This window comes from Drosophila miranda (assembly GCF_003369915.1).
Source record: "Drosophila miranda strain MSH22 chromosome Y unlocalized genomic scaffold, D.miranda_PacBio2.1 Contig_Y28_pilon, whole genome shotgun sequence".
NCBI classification, from domain to species: domain Eukaryota; kingdom Metazoa; phylum Arthropoda; class Insecta; order Diptera; family Drosophilidae; genus Drosophila; species Drosophila miranda.
The window spans coordinates 43,576-63,950 of record NW_022881612.1 but is presented as its reverse complement, the minus strand read 5'-3'; the positions used below and the strand labels follow the sequence as shown (position 1 = coordinate 63,950).

The 20,375-nt window shown below is 45.8% G+C and overlaps 1 protein-coding gene and 2 pseudogenes across 1 annotated transcript; 1 reads left to right on the top strand and 2 right to left on the bottom strand.

The window, feature by feature from the left end:
• Positions 1-83: 83 nt before the first annotated feature.
• On the bottom strand, positions 84-9,136 carry LOC117192166 (A-agglutinin anchorage subunit-like). Its single transcript, XM_033396823.1, has 4 exons — positions 9,128-9,136; positions 8,875-8,958; positions 8,738-8,798; positions 84-1,514 (listed from the first exon to the last, which is right to left on the bottom strand). The coding sequence occupies exon 4, from the start codon at positions 1,212-1,214 to the stop codon at positions 639-641; it is 576 nt and encodes a 191-aa protein (XP_033252714.1). The 5' UTR covers positions 1,215-1,514; positions 8,738-8,798; positions 8,875-8,958; positions 9,128-9,136; the 3' UTR covers positions 84-638.
• A 5,949-nt stretch (positions 9,137-15,085) lies between these two features.
• Positions 15,086-15,680, top strand: LOC117192168 (annotated as a pseudogene).
• Positions 15,622-18,230, bottom strand: LOC117192165 (annotated as a pseudogene).
• Between the last annotated feature and the right edge of the window lie 2,145 nt (positions 18,231-20,375).

The following is a 20,375-nucleotide window of genomic DNA, read 5'->3' as shown; positions in this document are numbered from 1 at the left end:
ACTTTATGGGTCGGAAACGATTCCTTCTGGACGTTACACACATCCACTTTTACCACAAATCTAATATACCCCAATACTAATTTTGAGTATCGGGTATAAAAAGTATCCCACCGAATAAACTGCCGAAGAACCAGTGCCCATCCTTGGGCAATAGTTTTCCAACACTAATTGCAGCTCTCATTTAAAGCTCGAGGATCGTTTACAAACACTAACTGTCAACACGCAAATTAAGCTGCAGCTAAAAGCATATATATACATATGTACAATTTATAAATACATATATGTATATTAACTATATCTACATACACTTCTTTATCTAGTTTGCTAACATTTATGTACAAACACAACTCCACTAAAAGTCTTTTCTGACTGCAACAGGGATGTTGTTAAGCCATTTTTTTGAAGTTCAACTCTCGTTTTACACAGGACAAAAGGCAATAAAAATACAATATCAATATAAAAGAAAAACAAGAGAGTTACAGATTAAGAGATGGAGAGGCAGAGAGAGAGCGACAGAACTAAGCTAACTCCTGGCTGTTTGGAGGAGACACACACACTCACATAAAGAGGGGGAGGGGGATGTGACAACGACAAGAGACAGTAGACAAGAGAGACAACACACACAATCACGGGCGCGTTCACACAAAAGCGACATCATTTACGTTTGGCGACATTTCAGACAGTGTTGTTGTTGCTGTTGTTGTAGTTGACATTGTTGCTGTTGGTGTGATTGTTGTAGTTGTTGTTGTTGCAGATGATGATGATGCAGATGATGATGAAGTTGTTAGAATATTGTTGTTGTTTTTATGGTTGTTGTTGTCTAATACAATGTCTGTGATGGCAACAATGTGAGAGGATGGGGATGAGTTTGAGGGTGAGGATGAGGGTGAGCAGGTCCCTGTGGCCGATGTAGAGGTGGACATGGATGGCAACGAAGACGTTTCAACAGCTTCGATTGATGGCACAACAGAGGAGGAGGACACTGACACTGAGGAGGTGGCATCATAGGGTGAGAATGGCTTCTGCTTGCTATTGCTGCTGCTGCTGCTGTGCTGTGTTGGGGTGGGGGGCGATATGGGTGGGGGTGTGGTGTTATCAGCGGTGCTGAATGTGGCCACAGTATCCACATCTACGACGGCAACGGCATCCACCTGATTCCCTGCTTCCTCCTCCATGTAACTGGACTTTACCATGTCCGTGGCAGAGCCAGGCATCCCAGTTGTGGCTGTTGCGGCAGCCGCTGTGGTGGTGTCCACATCATTATCCTGGAATTTCCCTGCAGCGGCGCCCAATTGCTGGAGTTCCACATCCTCTACATCATCATCATCGTCAGCACCAGCACCACCCTCATCGACGGACGATGGCCCGAGCACTGGGACCAGCTCCTTGATGTTCTTCGTATTCTCAATAGTCTTGCTTATCACGGACTCCAGCTTGGAGACGCTCTCCTCGATCTCCTCCTCCACACTGGCCACCGAGGGCGTGGCAGACGCAGAGGCAGAATCCCCCTCCGACTTGGGTTAGTCGATGATTCGATTGTTAGTTACGATTAGTATTTGGATTTCGATGGCGATATCGATATCGATTTCAGTTTAAACATTCATCAAACAAGTGAGAGAACGAGAGAACACAATGAGAGCGATATATAGACAGAGAGAGATAGAGCGAGAAAGAAATGGCAAAAGAGAAGAAAAAACGTATACACCATATGATGAATTACAGTTATTTATAGTGTAAATATGTATATACCCTGCAGTACCAGCAGTGAGCGATGACGAATGCCATCTACAATGTCATCGAGGCGTTGACGCCAGCCAAATCGAACCCTTTGTTTTTCTTTTTTTTCTTTCTTTTCCGCGCGTGCCGAACGTAATTCGGTTCTGCCGACCGTGCGCAGTAGCAGAGAACTTCGTTTTATCTTTTCGTCTTCTTTGCGACTGCGTCGACAGAACTCTTTTGCTTTGTTCTTTGCTATTTGCAATCGTCACACGGAGTTTTAATAAGTGAAAATAAGTAATCTGTGATTATTATTATTATCAGGTAAGTGCAGTTTTTAAATAATTAATAACATGTGTTGTAGGCGTGTTAAATAAAAAAAATCTCAATTGTATAAAAAGTTAAATTTATGAAAAAACTGTGTTCAAATTATATTAATGTTTCGCTGCATTCACATTATATTTCTTTATTCTTCTCTTATGCTCGGGAATAAAAGAAGAATAAAGAAATAGAATATAAATCCGTATTAGCGAATTAATTTGTTATAATCTGCGGTGGGCACGAAATTGCAATTTTTGAGCAGTCCAGCAGCAAAACAAACAACAAAAGAAAAGCAACAAAAAGTAACCCTTATTTGTGCGGCTTGGCTCGAGCATGTACATTTTTTTTGCGCGTGTTTTGTTTTTGTTGTTGGAGGAAATGAACAGCCCACCGCTGACCCTACAGTGAACATTGTTGTTTTTGTTGAAACAAACAACCGTTTTAAAAATCGAACAAATTCTTTGTTGGACAGAATTTCGCTGCCGTTGCAAGGGAAGTTCTTGTACCGAAAAGTAAAAACGCAACCATTCATATGTAAGGTTTATTTGTGACTAGTAAATGCTCTGCTCGCAGGCAGATAGAGACCGAAACGAAAGGGAGAACAAAAAGGGAGATAAGAGAACGTCGCTTCGTTACGTCTCTCACTCATACATACGTCTACATACTCATATGTCTGTCAATACATGCGTGCATTGCTAGAGATGGTCATTCTTCAACACCCTTCCTCAATGCGTGCATGCTTCCATTTAACTCAATTTAAACTTAACAATTTTGTAAATTCGACATGCTTTCTCTTAGGGAGATTCTTGGTCAAGATATCTGCAATCATATCTGTTGTACTAGCATACTTTAACTTAACTTGACCTTCTTCTACAATCTGTCGTACAAAGTGATATCTAATATCAATATGCTTGGTCCTTGAGTGATGCACTGGGTTCCTAGCCAGCTCTTGTGCGCTCAGATTATCGCCATATAAGGTAGTTGAGGTAGCTTCATCTCCACAGCCAATTTCAATGATTAAGCGACGTAAGAATATGGACTCCTTACACGCAGACGACAGTGCCATGTATTCTGCCTCCGTGCTGCTAAGTGCCACGCTGCGTTGTTTCTCAGATCGCCAAGAAATTGGGCCACCTGCCAAAAAATAAACATAGCCCGTATACGACTTCCGGTTAGTTCGATCGCCGCCCCAATCCGCATCCACATATCCAGTAAGTGGCTGGTGACACCCTTTGTAGTGTAGTTTGAAGTTCATCGTCGCTGCCAAGTACCTCAGAACGTGCTTCACACCAGCCAGATGCTCTGCGTGCGGATCTTTGTTCCTCTGGGCCAACTTTGCAACTGAATGCAAAATGTCCGGTCTGGTTGTGAGTGCCAGCCACATCAGCTCACCAATCATGGATTGATACATGACAGGATCAACCTTTTGACACTGCTCATTAGTACAATCCACCTGGAACCCGCATCCAACGGAGTAGCCACTGGTCTACATTTGTCCATGTCGTGAGCTTGCAATAGTTCCTTGATGTATTGCGAGTGGCCTATGGTGATAACCCAAGCTCACCTTCACGGTGCACCTCCATGCTAAAAACACCTCTGGAACACCTTTGTCGATACATTCGAACGCATTTGAAATAGCCGATTTGATACCGAGCATGCCTTTTGGACTGACATGCTATAAGTAAATCGTCAACATATACCAAGATTAACGATAAGTTACCTTTCCCTCTCTGCTGGTAGAGGCACGGCTCGTTGTCACAGGAAACAAAACCCAGATTAGTCAGGACGCCATTCAGCTTCGAATTCCATTCCCTTTCTGACTGCTTCAATCCATATATTGCCTTTTTATGCAGCATAGCCTTCGCTGGATAAGCTCGATCAATGTACCCTTGTGGTTGCTTCATGTACACCGTATCGCTCAGGTCACTGTTGAGGTATGCCGTACATACATCCATTTGGTTGACATATAATTTCAATTCTGCTGCCAGCGCAAGAATAAATCGCACGCTCTCCAGTCTGCAGACTGGAGAAAATGTTTCCGCATAGTTTATGCCGTACTGCTGGGAGCAACCTTTTGCCACCAGCCGCGCCTTGAAACGTTCGATTTGACCATCTTTGTCGCGTTTCAGGCTATATACCCATTTGCATCCAACTGCTCGTTGTCCTGCCGGTAAGTCTGCCAACTGCCATGTCTCGTTTGCCATTAATGCCTCATATTCGCGTTGCATCGCTTCGGACCAATGTGATGCATGAATACTGATCAACGCCTCCTCGTAGGATACTGGAATCTTTACGTTGCTGGCAACCAGAGCACCAAGAATGTTGTACTCCTTTCTCGGACGGCCAGGTTTGCCGGTCCGAATCAGCCAGGTCCAACGCGAGGAGCTGGCTCATCTGACTCAACCTTTTCTGTTGCGCTCTCGTACCCATCAGTACCGCTGCTACTTTGATTCTCCCCGTCAACGCTTGCACCATGGCTGCTGTCTCCACCGCTGCTGTCAATGTCATCAGTATCGCCGCCTGACTGCATGCTAACTTCTGCCTTCGGAAGTTCGAATGTGACTGTATCCTTGTCGTCTTGGATCTCGTCAAAGAGAACATCTCGCCTCTCAATCACCTGATGAGACACAGGGTCATACAGTCGATAGCCCTTAGCCGCTACTGAATATCCAATCATGCGATATTCTTTGCCTTTTGGTTGAAGTTTACTCTTCCTTGGACCCTTGTCCAAAGCTACTGCAACGGAGCCAAAAACCTTTAGATGACCAACAAAAGGTTTCTTACCAGTCCACGCTTCCATAGGCGTCATACTGGTCAGCGCCTTGGTCGGTGATCGATTCCGTACATACACAGCTGCGTTGACTGCCTCAGCCCACAAGGATTCGCCTAATCCTGACTGGACCAGCATACATCTTGACATTTCCACCAGAGTGCGGTTTGCCCTCTCAGCAACGCCGTTTTGCTGTGGAGTGTACGCCACTGTCAGCTGCCTCTCAATCCCATTAGTTTTCAGAAATTCATCAAACGATTTGTTGACAAATTCACCGCCATTGTCGCTCCGGATACATTTGAGACTTTTTCCCGTTTGCCGTTCAACCAGGGTTTTGAACTCGACGAACTTCTGGAAGACTTCATCCTTTGTCCGCAGGAAATACACAAATATACGCCTTGATTTGTCATCGATGAAGGTTAGAAAATACTTTGATCCAGCAAGCGACTGTGTGCCAAAGGGCCCGCACACATCTGCATGAACTAGTTCCAATATATCTTGAGCTCTACTGGTGGTTGCAACAGGAAATGGAAATTTTGCAATTCATATTCGCCGGGAAAACCATATTTTCAATGCCGCGCACCATTCCTTTGCTGATCAAATCTTTCATACTACTGATGTTCAAGTGGCCGTACCGTTTATGCCACAGGGCACCATCAGCCTTAACCGCCGCAAAACAGTTGTTTTGTTTTCCTCGAAACATATACAAGTTTCCAACTCTGTTCGCCTTTACAATGCATTCGCCATTTTGGATAACTCGTGCATATTCTTGTCCAAAAGTGACGAAACATTTATTCTGTACAGCGCTGCTCACCGAGAAATAGTTTCCATTCATTTCGGGCACATAGAGAACATTCTTTAACAGCAGCGTGCATATCTCTGTCTTCAGCTCTACTTCCCCTTTTCCTTCAGCTTTTAGGAAACCGGAGTCAGCCAGACCAATCATTTCTGTGTGTTTCTCGAACTTTGTGAATAACTGTTTCTCACAACACATGTGGCTTGTGGCACCACTATCCAAACACCACATACTCTTTTTCAAATTATCTGCGTCCAACGCATTTAATAGACTGCACTGCTTGTTCTCCACTCTTGCTGCCCTTTCCACATTTGCGCTCTCCTTCTTACACTGAGCCTTCATATGCCCGCGCTCACCACACTTGAAACATATCATTGTATTGTTTCTCATCTTTAGCGCTCTGTGCGCGGCCGGCTTATGTACTGCGGTATATGCCTTTGCGTATTCCTTTTGATCTTCTGTGTTTTCCTTTCGTTCGCCTTCTTCCTTCAGTTTTACGCATAGAACATCGAAAGTCGGCAGACTGTCGCGCGTCTCTATGGCGACAACGAAATTTTCGAATTGTTCTGGAAGGCTTGACAACAAAACAATTGAGCGCAGTTCATCATTTAGCTCGATTCATACTGACCCAAGGCCATCAAGAATATCCACGAACTCATTAATGTAGCTTGAAACGCTTTGCCTTTGGTCCATGCGCTTGCTTAGCAATTTCTTGTACAGTTGAACCTTTCGTACAGGTCCACTTGGTTGATGAACACTCTTTAATTTGTTCCATGCTTTGGACGACTTACTGCAATTTTTAATGTATCCCAACTGTGAAGTTTTCACACTCAATGTGATCATGGCCAGCGCCTTTTCATCCTTGGCCTGCCAATTCACACCTTCGGGAACATTCGTTGGTAGCAGGTCACCAGATGCCACACTCCACAATTCAGCGTGCACCAACACAGACCGCATTTGAATACACCAGGAGTCATAATTTCCCTCCTCTAATTTGTCTATTTGATACATCCCGCTCATTGCTGATTATCGTTTAGTCTCTGAGTCACACCGATGTTAATAGTTCGTAACTAAAACAATCACTTTACTTTTAATTTACAAAATCCGAACCTGGGCCCATAACCTGTTGGACAGAATTTCGCTGCCGTTGCAAGGGAAGTTCTTGTACCGAAAAGTAAAAACGCAACCATTCATATGTAAGGTTTATTTGTGACTAATAAATGCTCTGCTCGCAGGCAGATAGAGACCGAAACGAAAGGGAGAACAAAAAGGGAGATAAGAGAACGTCGCTTCGTTACGTCTCTCACTCATACATACGTCTACATACTCATATGTCTGTCAATACATGCGTGCATTGCTAGAGATGGTCATTCTTCAACATTCTTTTTATACAATTGAACCAAATTAATAGTAATTGTACATATATATAATATATCCATATTATTTCAGCGGCGGTGAAGATGAAAATACCCCACGAGCCAGCAGAAAAAGTGATTCGGAAGGCTATTCACAATATTAAGAATAGCTATTTTCAAAAGGGCGCAAGGGACAAAAAATACAAAGCTCTGGCATCCTTAGACAATAATTAATAATAATTTTTAATAAATAAAACTAATTGGAAAAATAAACAATTGAATGTATTACTTTTTTATATTAAATGCATGATTTTTCGTGAAAAATCATCACTTACAAAATGCATGATATTTAGGTAAAAATCATCACCTATAAAATGCATGATTTTTAGGTAAAAATCATCGCTTATTATGTGCATGATCTTTAGGCAAAAATCATGCATTTAATAAGCGATGATTTAAGCCAAAAAATCATCACTTATAAAATGCATGATTTTTAGGTAAAAATCATCGCTTATTAAGTGCATGATTTTTCGGCAATGCTCGATGACAATGTCATCGATTATGCCCTAGGACATCTCCATGTTAATGTCATCAGCACAGCGTATGGCCGGTCATCAACTATGTCATCGGGGGTAGTGACGCGGTCATCGACGTGTCAGCAGCTGAGTCATTAATGACCCGTACTGCAGGGTAGATATCGGATATATGTATGCATGTATGTGTTTCTATAGTATTGTGTAGGTGTATCCGTGTTCCATGTAAAGTGTTTTCTTTTTGTGTGTTTGTGGCTGTGCGAATTGTTATTAACAAAGTGCAGTGTTGTAAAACGAACAGAAAAAAACTTGTGACTTCCGGAAATAATAACGGAATCTCGACTCGTATGCGTTATACCAAAGACTATACAATACCAAGATGTTGCATGAGCGACCAAAAAGCTGTTCTATGGCGGGTCCTAACATTAGAACCCAAAAGGCACGTGGAGCGCGCGGGGTTTCAATTCCCTTTTCGCCTGTACTTCGTCTCTACCGCTACCCCGCTGCCCATCGGTTTCGTCTGTTCGGCAATGCCTTCACCAGCAACGAAATAATTCTGGCACCGTCGAAGCGGTGGCCGCGGATTGCCGATGTCTTTGGAGCGGCACAGTGGGACCTTTGACCGTCTTAGCTTGCTAAATTAGTTAGTGAATATGAGTTCAATAAATATTTGCACACTGAAAAAATGTTAAACTTTGAGTGCTTATATCTCCTAAACTAAAACTATCTTGAAAATTCGATTGGAAAATTCTCTATTAGATGCGTACATTAAATGTGTCTAAAGCACTCATACAATTTTTTGACTATTTTGGCTGAGTCCCCACTGTGCCGCGCCAAAGACATCAGCGACCACGCTGCCCTACGGTTTCGGCACGCAGCACTGACATGCTTTCACACCGACTCGACGCTGACCGAGGCATTGACGAAGCCGAGTAGCATTTCGGAGGCGAAGGTAGCGTAAAAGAGAATTGAAGTACTAGCCCCGCGCGACCGTACCAATAAGCGTCAAACGAAAATTGAAAAAGCATTTGTTCCTCATGCAACATCTTGGTATTGTATAGCCTTTGGTTATACATATACTCTTACATAGTTCAACACCATCCACAATGCATTAACCTCGGAGTATTCGCATTTAAACGGATTAACGGATAACGGATAATAAAAACACCGAGAGAATGAACCAAAATAAATATTGGGAATGTAGTAGGTACATATAACCAATTGAGTAATCAATCGGAACACTCACCACTCCATGATGATGACGATGCGCATGCGTAGTCACCGCGGGAACTTCCGTGCTTGGCTCACTGTTCCAAAGATAGAACATAAAATGGCAGACACTCAGAAGAGGCACAGAATACAGGGACTGTCTGTATTACTAACATAGCATCCTCTCCCTCATCTTCATACTCGTAGTCATCATCGTCGGCTCCAGAACCCTCCGATTGACGTCGCCGGCGATGGGATCTAGAATTGAAAGGAGGATCGTCAGGGCAACATTCTTTCGGTGTGATTTATGCGCAAATGTCATATCTCAATGAACATTAGTTATTTCTTCTTTGATTGATGCATTCCTAATATAAAACGAGGGGGAACGTTGTGAGTTGCTGCGGACACCGCAACTCTACGGTTATACCCGATACTAAGTCAGTATGGCTCTCCTCCGGCAGACGCTGCTAATATTAAACGACACGACAAAGAGTGCGTGCGAGAGAGACAGAAAATCAGTCTGAGCGTGACGTCGGTCGCTGCGTCAAGGTCCGATATCACAGGAGTGTGGATATTAAATTTGGTTGCTCTAGCTCTTATGGGTTCTGAGATCCTTGAACTCATATTTTGCAATTGGCAAAACCGACCATGAAACCTGTGTGTTAGAGAGAGACAGAGCGAGAAAGAATGAAATTGTTTTCTTGATTCTGGCTATAATAATTATACGATCTGGTTCAGATTTTGCACTCTAGAAGATATAGTCATCTTCTACGATTCTGCGTTTTTAGTTTTCTCGTATCGTCGAAATTGTGGATGCCACAGATTTTCGACCTTTGTGGGGCGGAAGTGGGCGGGGCAAAGTTTTGAAATATTCTTGTAGCAGTGACATATCACAGAAGTCTGGATCCAAAACATCGTTGCTCTAGCTTTTATAGTCTTTGAGCACTATGCGCTGAAGGGGACGGACAGACGGACGGACGGACGGACGGACGGACAGACGAACGGACGGACAGACGGACAGACAGACATGGCTCAATCGACTCGGCTATTGATGCTGATGAAGAATATATATACTTTATGGGGTCGGAAACGATTCCTTCTTGACGTTACACACATCCACTTTTACCACAAATCTAATATACCCCAATACTAATTTTGAGTATCGGGTATAAAAAGGCCAGGTCCCAGTTCCCAGTTCCAGGCACTCCACTCATAGAAGCGTCCCCCTTTTTGCGTACGCAGAATCCGCAAAAGAGTGCCAAAAACTGGAATGGTAATGGTCGGGATTTAGTACAGTGGTCACTCGCTAAATTAAATCAACCAAAGTTAATTGAATGAAGTGCTAATACAGAGAAGCATACTCTGGAAAAACCAAAGCTTTCGGTATACCTTCCAGCAGCTGGTGGTCAGTGTTTGCGAGGACACACTGTGTCTGGTATTGGCACGGGCAAAATCAGTGCGGGCGGAAACTGAGTGCCGTCATCAAAACACACACGCACACACACACACACACTCTTCAGTCCTCAGACCCCGCCACCCAGGAGCTGCAGATGGCCATCCAGGCAGCGCTTGGGGACAAGGCAGCCGTGAAGGCCATGCAGGAGACAGTCGCGGTTGAGGTACTCAACATAGACGAGCTCACGACAGGCGACGAGGTATGTGAGGCCATAGCTGCAGCGATCGACGGCGACTTAACACAAGGAGCAGTGCCGTACATGCGGAAAGCATATGGCGCAACGCAGGTAGCTACGCTGACCCTTCAGCCCGCACTCGCAAAGAAGCTCCTGGAGCTCGGAAAAGTTCGAATCGGCTGGGTTGTCTGCCGCGTGCGGCAACGGATTGCGCCAACCCGCTGCTTCAAGTGCATGGCCTATGGACACACTGCAGCCAGGTGCAGATCCAAGCGGCCAGTGTCAAGCAATGCATGCTACAAATGTGGTGGGGAGGGGCACAAGCACAACCAGTGCCACAACCCGCCAATGTGCATACTATGCGCTGGCAAGCCAGGAGACGTCCGCTCAGCAGCCCACTCGGCCCTCAGTCGCAGCTGCCCTGAGTATAAGAAGGCACTAGCAAAACTGGTTGATGGTTAAGCTCCTGCAGCTCAACCTAAACCACTGCCGAGCTGCTCAGGATCTGTTGGCGCAAACAGTCCTGGAGCAGAAGATCGACATAGCGCTACTCAGCGAGCCGTACGGCAAAAAACACGAAGGAGTCTGGCAGCAAAGCTCAGACGGAGGAGCAGCAATCTGGAGCTGTGGCCCACAACCAGGCCAGCTTACCCACAGAGCATCCAGAGTGGGATATGTGAGAGCTAAGCACAGCGGCACTTTTGTCTACAGCTGCTACATAGCACCGAGGTTCACGCAGCAGGAGTATGAGGCGATCATCAGCAACATCGCTAACGACGCACGAGGCAAATCGCCGGTCCTGATAGCGGGCGACTTTAACGCCTGGGCCACGACTTGGGGCAGCGCCAAGAACACACCCCGTGGGACATCGCTCCTGGACGAGTTTGCAAGCCTGAACGTCTGTCTCCTCAACACAGGAACCACACCAACGTTCAGCAAAGCAGGGCGGGAGTCTATTATAGACCTCACCTTTGCAAGCCCAGAGCTCGCACGCCACGCGAAGTGGCAAGTGCTGAGTGCTTACACCCATAGTGACCACCTAGCCGTAATGACGGAAACCTTTGCACCCAGGAACACAACAAGGATACAGCGGGCGCTCCAGGCCGGGTACAAGGAGGAAAGCCTGAGCAGAGCCGCGCTCCTCTCGGCAGCAGAAAACCTAAGCGCCGCCGGGGATGCTGAAGCATCCGCGCTTGCCGTTTACAGGACCGTCAAAGCGGCCTGTGATGCAGCCATGAAAAAAAGAAAGATCGGAGGAAGCAGGCACCGGCCAGTACCGTGGTGGAATGAGCACATTGCCAAGGCCAGGAGGGAGTGCTGCGCAGCTCGGCGTGCCTACCAGCGAGCAAGAGGCTCCGCCCAATTTGGCAGAAATGGCGCGGCATTTAAGGCCAAAAGAAAAGAGCTGAAGGAGGCCATCAGAAGCAGCAAACTCAAATGCTTCAAGGAGCTCTGCGATGCGGCCGATGCGGAACCTTTTGGTGGAGCATACAAACTAGTCATGGGGAGATTAAACAGACAGCCTATGCCCAAGGATCCGGTGCATATGAGAAAGATAGTCGGCACCTTATTCCCTGGACAACCACCCTTACAAGAGGAAGCTAGGCTAGAAGGAGCTAGCCTGAGGGACACCACCACCATCATCACTGCCAGAGAAGTACTGGAGGCCACGGGTAGGCTGAAGATCGGGAAAGCGGCAGGTCCAGATGGAGTCCCTAATGCAGCACTAAAATGCATAATTAGAGCCCATCCGGAAGCATTCGCCACAATGTACACCCAGTGCCTAGCGGAGCGGACAGTCCCACGAGCATGGAAACGGCAAAGGCTGGTTCTGATACCCAAGCCAGGCAAAGAGCTCAACGACCCATCGTCATACCGGCCGCTGTGCATGCTGGATACCATGGGCAAGATTTTCGAGAGGATGGTATGTAACCGACTGGAGGCGGAACTGGCTGAGCGTCGCGGACTTTCCGACCTCCAATTCGGGTTCCGCAAGCAGAGGAGCACCACTGACGCCATCGAGATGGTGACAAACCATGCCAGGGAAGCCATGGCAGGAACGCGATGGGCTGGAGGCGACAAAAAGTACTGCCTAGTATGTACACTAGACGTACGAAACGCCTTCAACTCTGCCAGCTGGAAGAGCATCCTAGAGGCCCTGACCAGGAGGGGTATATCTGAGCAAATCACACGGACTCTGCGAAGCTATTTCACGGACCGCGTCCTGATCTACGACACGGAAGAAGGAGCAGAACATCACCAAATCACCGGAGGCGTCCCACAGGGCTCGGTCCTAGGGCCGATACTGTGGAACGTGATGTATGACGATATCCTGCGGCTTACATTACCGGAAGGGTGCACCCTGGTGGGCTTCGCCGACGACATAGCACTGGTGACAGTGTCGAAACACGTAAGAGACGTAGAGGAGAAAACCAACGTAGCAGTCGGGATGATAGTGGCCTGGCTCGCAGCCAACGGGCTAGCATTGGCGGAGAAGAAGACGGAGGCTGTGCTAATGAGCAGCAGAAAAAAGGTCGAGCAGGCATGCGTGAGAGTCGGTAGCACGATCATCAGGACCAAGCCTGCGCTAAAGTACCTAGGGGTAATGATGGACCAGAGGCTAAACTTCAAGGCCCACCTGGAATACGCCAGCGCAAAGGCGACTGCAGCTACGGCGGCCATAAGCAGGATGATGGCCAATACAGGGGGACCACGGCAGCGTAGCAGGCAGCTCATCGCTGGGGTGGTCACCTCCATAATCTTATATGGATCAGCAGTGTGGGCACCAGCAATGATGGTTTCCACATACAGCAGAGACTGCAGAAGCGCATACCGACGCTGTGCCCTGAGGGTTACATGCTGCTTCCGGACGGTGTCTGAAGACGCCGCACTTATTGTGGCAGGCATGGTCCCACTGGATCTCCTGGCAGCTGAGCGGCAGAGCGGAGTGGAGGTAGCCAGCGAGCGGCGAGAGCGCACTATAGCCCAGTGGCAACGGCGCTGGGACCAAGCGGCAAAAGGGAGGTGGACCAGACGTCTCCTTCCCCAGCTTAGCCCATGGCTGCGAAGAAGGCACGGCCAAATGGACCATTATTTGGGCCAACTGCTGACGGGGCATGGCTGCTTCAAGCAGTACCTGCATCGCTTTAGGCATGCTGACGACCCGTATTGCAGCTGCTGCGGGCCTGGAGTCGACGAGGATGCAGAGCACGTCTTCTTTGTATGCCCCCGCTTCTCGCAAGAACGAACGAGGCTAGGGGAGACGCTTGCAGAAGTGAGTGTGGATACCCTCACCGACCAGATGCTAGCCGATGAGCAATCTTGGAACGCGGTCGCCTACATGGCAGCAAGCGTGATCAAGGAGCTGCGCAGGCTGGAGCGAAGCCGGACAAACTAAGCCAGAAGGATGACCCCACAGCCCGCACCGCGAAGTAATGCCTAGCGGCAGTCCCGCGGGAGCGGACCCACCCCCCCCCACCCCCTTCCCAGCCATAATTGTTATTTTATAAATATAAATTGTTTTCCCAATAAAAAAAAAAGGGAAGAAAAAAGAAGGGAGAGAGGCTGAAAAGACAGACACATGAAAGTCAGCAGAGGGGAGAAGGGTGGGTAAGTGAAGTGACAGCTGCCCCAGCCGCACCGCATCTGCATGACCGGGAAAACACTCTCCATTTGCAGGGGCCTCCGCCGCCGCCGCCGCCACAATCATTTGTTAAGCCTCGTGGCCATGCTACTGGACTCTGGCTGACCTTGTCCTGGTCAGATTTTTCGAGTTTTCTCGCCCTCTCTTACGCATCCATACACGAACACAACACACGCCATCATCATCATCATCAACACCAGCAAATGGGAGAAAAAGAACAACAGTGCTGCTGCTGTTGCAGCCTCCTCCACCAACCATCACGCTTCCGTGTTTCGAAATTCAATTTATGTATACTTTATGGTGCCGCATCGTAGTCGCCGCCAGCGTCGACGTCAACGTCAACTTCGGTGTTGCCGGCTCCCCAAGCGCTCTCCTCTCCGTGGAGCCCAGTGAGGCGTAGAAAATTCGTAAGTTAAGGAAAATCGATTTTTGTATTTTTTCCTGTTTTGGCTCGATGCCTGACGCAGATATAGCTAATTACAATGCACATTATGGATTTCTGGTTAATGGATATAAATAAATGCAGGCGGCTGCAATATCTCCCCACTCACACACTCACACACAGATACACGCACTCGAACATGGATGTGCACTCACCTCTCTTGTGCTATTTTGAATGCTCCGTTTTTCGGGAAGTCGAGTCTGAGAGTCGCAAAGTGCACTCTACCATTCACTCGGGGCCCAGATTCCCTTAGCTCCACTGTCCTGCTACCAAAATTGCGTCCAAAGAGCGACACACATACATCGGCCTGAATGTGCGGCAGTGTCTTGTGTGTGTGTTTGCTGCTTTTTGTTGGAATTTTCACTTGCAACTCTTTTTTTCACATTCACTGCAGAGATCTACTCGCTTTTTGCAGGCTTTTTTACGATAACGGCGCACAGACTATTTACTTAGCACTCTGGGCCTCACATGCTGCATGTTTTTCTTTGCTTTTCACTTTTTTTTGGTATAACAATAGAAAACATGGGAGACGAACCGAACGAACGGAGCAAAATTTACAGTTTGGCCGATTAGCTGAATGGAGTTGTTGTAACAGTGTGACTGTATTTTATATTGTCAGCTGTTTGCCATCGTAATCAGTGCTGCATGCCAACTTTCCGTAAGATCTAGCGAATGAACATCTGGCAGCGCTGTACAGCTGTTTATTGAAAATTACTTAACTTCTTATTAAAATCTTTCATATTTTCCGCCATTTACCTCAAGTAGTTCAACTGTTTAAATAGAGGGACCTTAAGTGAGCTAAGTTAATTTTTGATCTGTATATTTTGGTATATAAGATCTGCGCCGATTTTCTTCAAAAGTTCATAGCAAGTGGGGAAAAAGTGATATACAAAATTACTTAACAAAAACATGCTGCAGGGATTGATTCAGAGGTGAAAATCAACGAAAATTCTTTTGTATGGAACATTAATAACTATTGTTATTTTAGAACCTGCCTGGTGGCATTCAACACGGCACAAACCATCCTAGTGCGCCAGAAGCATGCCTTCGACCGGACCGTGCTCAAGCCGAAGGTCCGCTGCCACTTCCCCAAGCCCCGCGAGGTGAAACGCATCAACGTCCACGCAACGTCCTCGCATGTCCACCCCAGAGGGACGTCGTGTACTGATGCGCAGGATACTGAAGGGCAGACACAATATCTCGCATTAGCCTCTATATCAATAAAGCTTTATTTGGATTTTTACTTTTCATAAAAGTACAGGTAGCTGGTTTAGCATTAATCTTTTTTCATGGAAGACGTCGCGAATAGAACTGATTGATGCTCTTTGTCAGCCAGCCGGCGTCGTCCTGCTGAAAGACGAACGGCATGTTGCTGCCGACCTGCGGCCCAGGCTCCGTGAAGAACTTTTGCGGAAGGCTGATGTCTCCACAGGATATAAGGCAATTCACTTGGCACATTCGCTCCAGAGGAATGGCCGGCACGAGATACAGCTTCTCTTTCTCAAAGTCAATGGCACGGACGACACCTGACGGGGAATACGCGAAATGATCAGTGAAATAATCAACAACTGAAATGGTTGAACTCTGCTTACCTATGCCCAGGCACACGGGCAGATCCTGAGCTTCCAGATGGGCCAAGTAAACCACATTGGCTTCCATTCCAGCGATAATGCTACTCTTATCAAGGTCTTCCTCTGTGGAATGGACGACTTGAATATTCACAAAAGATGAGCTGAGGGGCTCGCAGTCAGTCAGGTGCTTGGCACTGCCCCTCAGGCAGGAGCTGAGGCGGACCAACAGATTGGCGAATCTCATATCCCTGGGACTCATTCGCCAGACTCCCTGCTGTCTAGGTGGGACAACACTGGGCAGCTCGTGGAGCGTGTACTTATGGTTTTTACCCTCAACCATGAACGCCGTATTTTTGTAGACATAGGGACCTTTGACCTTTGAAAGGGTCGACCAGTCGAGTAGCGACTTAAAGTTGTTCATGGGTAAAGTACTCGAGATCTGCACCACATCCGTCGGCTTGATGTAGTCCACCAGCAGAGCCATCAGCTCGAGGCCAAATCCCCTGTTGTAGCCCATCGTGTTGATCAGAAAAGGCATGTTGGCATACTCGGGATTATTTTGGATGTGGCTCATCAGCTGGACCACCGCCTCGAAATACTGCTCGTGGCACATGACGATGTTTGTGTCGCCCACGACGTGAGCCCGATCCGGCTGCTTGTTCAGTAGGAATCCTGGCCCCAGAAGCGGCTCTTCAATGACAGTGCAGGAGACAGTTTGCTGCAAAAAGATCTCCGGCTGGCCAATGTCCAAATCAATGAACAGTAGGCGTGGAAAAGCGTTCAAATGCCGATTGAGCAGATATCGCAGCAGGGTGGACTTGCCGACACCCTTCCCACCGGTTACCATCAGGCGGCTCGTCTTTGAATCTTCAGCTTTGTCCACTCATAAGGTACTTGAAGGGTGCGTTTTCTGTCCGAGCTCTGGATGTAGCAGTTGAGCAGCATCTCGCTTTGCGAGTGCGGCACATTAGCCCCATTCACCTGGGGGAACAAAATCTGGCTCATGTACTGCTTTAAAGTTTCGAGCATGTTCTGGTCCTTGGTGTTCCTCTGCAAGAGCACAAGGGCATCCTCCTGACTATTGAAGCACCCCTGAAGGTTGTCCAATTGTGCGCACGTAAAGTTCTCAGACAATTTGTCCCATTCAACCTTCTCTTGCATTGGTTTCGCACGCTTTTTCGGAGAAATGCTCACCCAATTGATGCCCTTGGGGAGTAGATGGTCAAGTTTTGACGTTTTTTGGCTCTGAAGCCGTTCACTGTGATCTGACCAGCCAACAGGGTCAACACGGCAGTGCCATAGAGCTCTATGTCCTCTTTGATCACGGCCAGCACATCGTTGCACGTCAGGCTATTCTCAAAGACGCTCAACGCTGGGGGGCAGTAAGGTAGATCTACATTGAAATCCTGGCAGTGCTGCATTGATCGGTTAGCCTCGTCTACTTCCATGGCACTTTCATCATCCTCAGTCACTGCTACTGTTTCCGGCGATGCATGTGGTTCGGTTTCAGTTGGGGACAGATCTTCTTTAACTTCTTCAATAGTGATTAGAGACTCTGCATCTGAGTCCTGCTGTGCTTCTGGTAGAACTTTTATGTCGCAAATCTTTTCATCCTTCAGGGTGCAGGAACCAAGATCCTCGTTGAATAGCTGTGGTTCGGCTTCCGATGACGATAGTGCTTTTGTCTCCGCATCTTGTTGATCTTCCAGTGGAGCTTCGTTAATAGCGAATGGAGAGGCCAAATCCAAGCCATCTTTATCATCAATTGGTATTTTATATTCTTTATCCGGCTCAATTCCAGCTTCTTTATCGTTGATGGATTGGATAGTCGATTCCTGAGTTTTAATTCCACAGTCATGCCCATCGGTGAGCTCTTCTATGGTTGCGGATTTCTCATCGTTGTAGAAAATGACGATCTTTTGAATGGATCCCGTCACAAATAAACGGTTTGTTGATTGAGCGTTCTTATTTTTAGGAAAGTAAACAAATTTTTTATTGTTCTTTCAAGTACCATTGGCACCCGCCAGGCAGTCTTAGATTCTATAATAAAACAAAATTAATAGAGAAAAATAGATTGGACGTTTAGTACTCACGTGTGTATAGAAAAAAATCAGTCTTTTGGTCATCATCAGAGTTACTGTTACTCCCAAGAGGTCCCGCTTCAGAGGACGTATCATGAGATGCCTCCAGGTCCAGCTCGGATTCACTGGAATCCTCTGTGGAATCGGCAATATCACTGGTTTCTTTAGTAAAGCAGTTGTGAATAGTTTAGTAGTTTTATTTTAAGTACATACCATCCTGCAAGTAACGCAATTCCGACCATATTTTATTTGCGACTTCTGTTTTGGGCTCCACACCAATGCCAACATCAGATTTCTTAAATTTTTTTAGACAACCCGCAGTGGTTGTTATCCAGGAGACTGATCGCTTCTTTGGCGCAAGAATATCTGAAGCGTGTGCGGTGCCCTCAGACTCAGCTTCAATGGTGTCCCACATGTTACACTGCTTCACAGCGAGTTTCTTAGTTAATTCTTGGTCCACCTGTTGAGTTTCTCTTTTAATTTTGTTTTAACAAACATATCAGTCATTTTTCAGTCAAACAAAAAAACCCGGCGCATGTGAACAGTCGATAAAAAGTAAAACAAATCAGCTGACTTATCGAATATCGTACGGCTCTCAGAAATATGGCATCTCATTTTAAAAATATACCGTAAATATACTGACGAAATCAAGTTATATTTTACATATTCCTCGTTTTTGATATTCCATGGAATATTACTAGCTATATAGATAATTTAGTCATGCCCACATCATTTTATCCGATTAATGAATCTATTTTCTTCAAGGTTGGTTAGTTTTTAGTCCTTGCTTTTATTGCATTTTGTGTAAAAAAAGGTTTTAGCGAAAATGGTCAAACAAATGAAACGTAATAAAACGTAAGAGAAAAATCGTTCCAATTGCTCAATTTCTTTATTCCGTTGAATAATGTGACTAACTAAAACGTTTAGCTTTGCCCATATAATTTCAGGCTATTAATGAATACATTTACCTGATTGACTACTTTTAAGTACCCTGACTTTTATTGTATAGTGTATAAAACAAGGTTTAAGCAAAAAGGGTCAACAAAAAAACAGTGGCAACGTAAGTGAGTGTGAAATGTCAGTCAACCGGAGTGTGGGCACAGGTATACCCTATTTCGTTGAAATATATGAAGAAACTGTTTTTCCAAGCTGTTTCAAGACGCAATTAATATAGAAATGATCTCAGATTGTTATGTTTTGGACATTTTAATGCATATGATTAGGGTCTTGTAAATATATCTCGATCCCGATACCCATGCTTGGTTTCTGTAAGAAGACCAAAACCTGCAAAATATCGTTGAAATACCTTTAAAACAGAAACTGACTAGTTTTGGCCTTTATTGGTGCATTAGCTGACAAACATTTTTCCGGTTCTTGAACATCCATTTCCCAGGGTATGCAAAACGTTGCTCAATCCGCGCAATGTTGTGGAACAATGCTGCTCGATTTCACGGCACATGAGTCTGGCCCTTACAAATTAATGTTGCCAGCAACATAAAACGTATGAAAACGTAAGTGGGGATGGAATGCAAGGGACATTGTTGAGAAAATTTCCCACCACAAAATAGAGAGTAAGTCCCAAAAAAAAGAGAGCAAGTCCCAATAAAATATACGGTCTCACTCTAAAAAATACCGAAAATGTATCATTTTCCTCGTTTTTTATCTTCCGTCGAATATTCCCAGCTAAATCGAACATTTAGCTCAACCCACATAATTTAATGCCATTAATGAATTTATTTCTACTTGACTGGCCTATCTAAATACTGCTTTAATTGGATTCTGTATACCGTTAAAATTAAAAATAATAGATTGATGAAATTGACCATTATATACCGATATGCAGTCGGTTCAATTTTGACCTAAAAAAATACAAAAAATATTAAAAATACCGTAAACGTCACCCTGTTCCCTGTTTTAATACTGATCTACAATGGACTACTAATCTCCCAACATGGCAAGGTATATGGCCTAGAGAGGTAACAAAATAGAATGAACTATAAATTATAGTCTATAATGCATCCAATGTAACCTCGTGCTAAAACATCCTGCAATGCGCATTCAAGCCAATTGTTGAGTCACTATCGGAAAACTATCACAGCTATCTAGGGGCGCCACAAGCCATCCGCTAGTATCATTTGGCGCGATATTTGAAACTGAGAAAACACTGTATTGAAGCGACCAGAACGAAACGTGAATGGAATTTAATCGATGCCATGAGATTCATCATATTTAACACACCCAATAACATCCGTTTACTATTAGACCTGTCAAAATGTCCATGATGGTCTTTGCCCAAACAAAATCAAA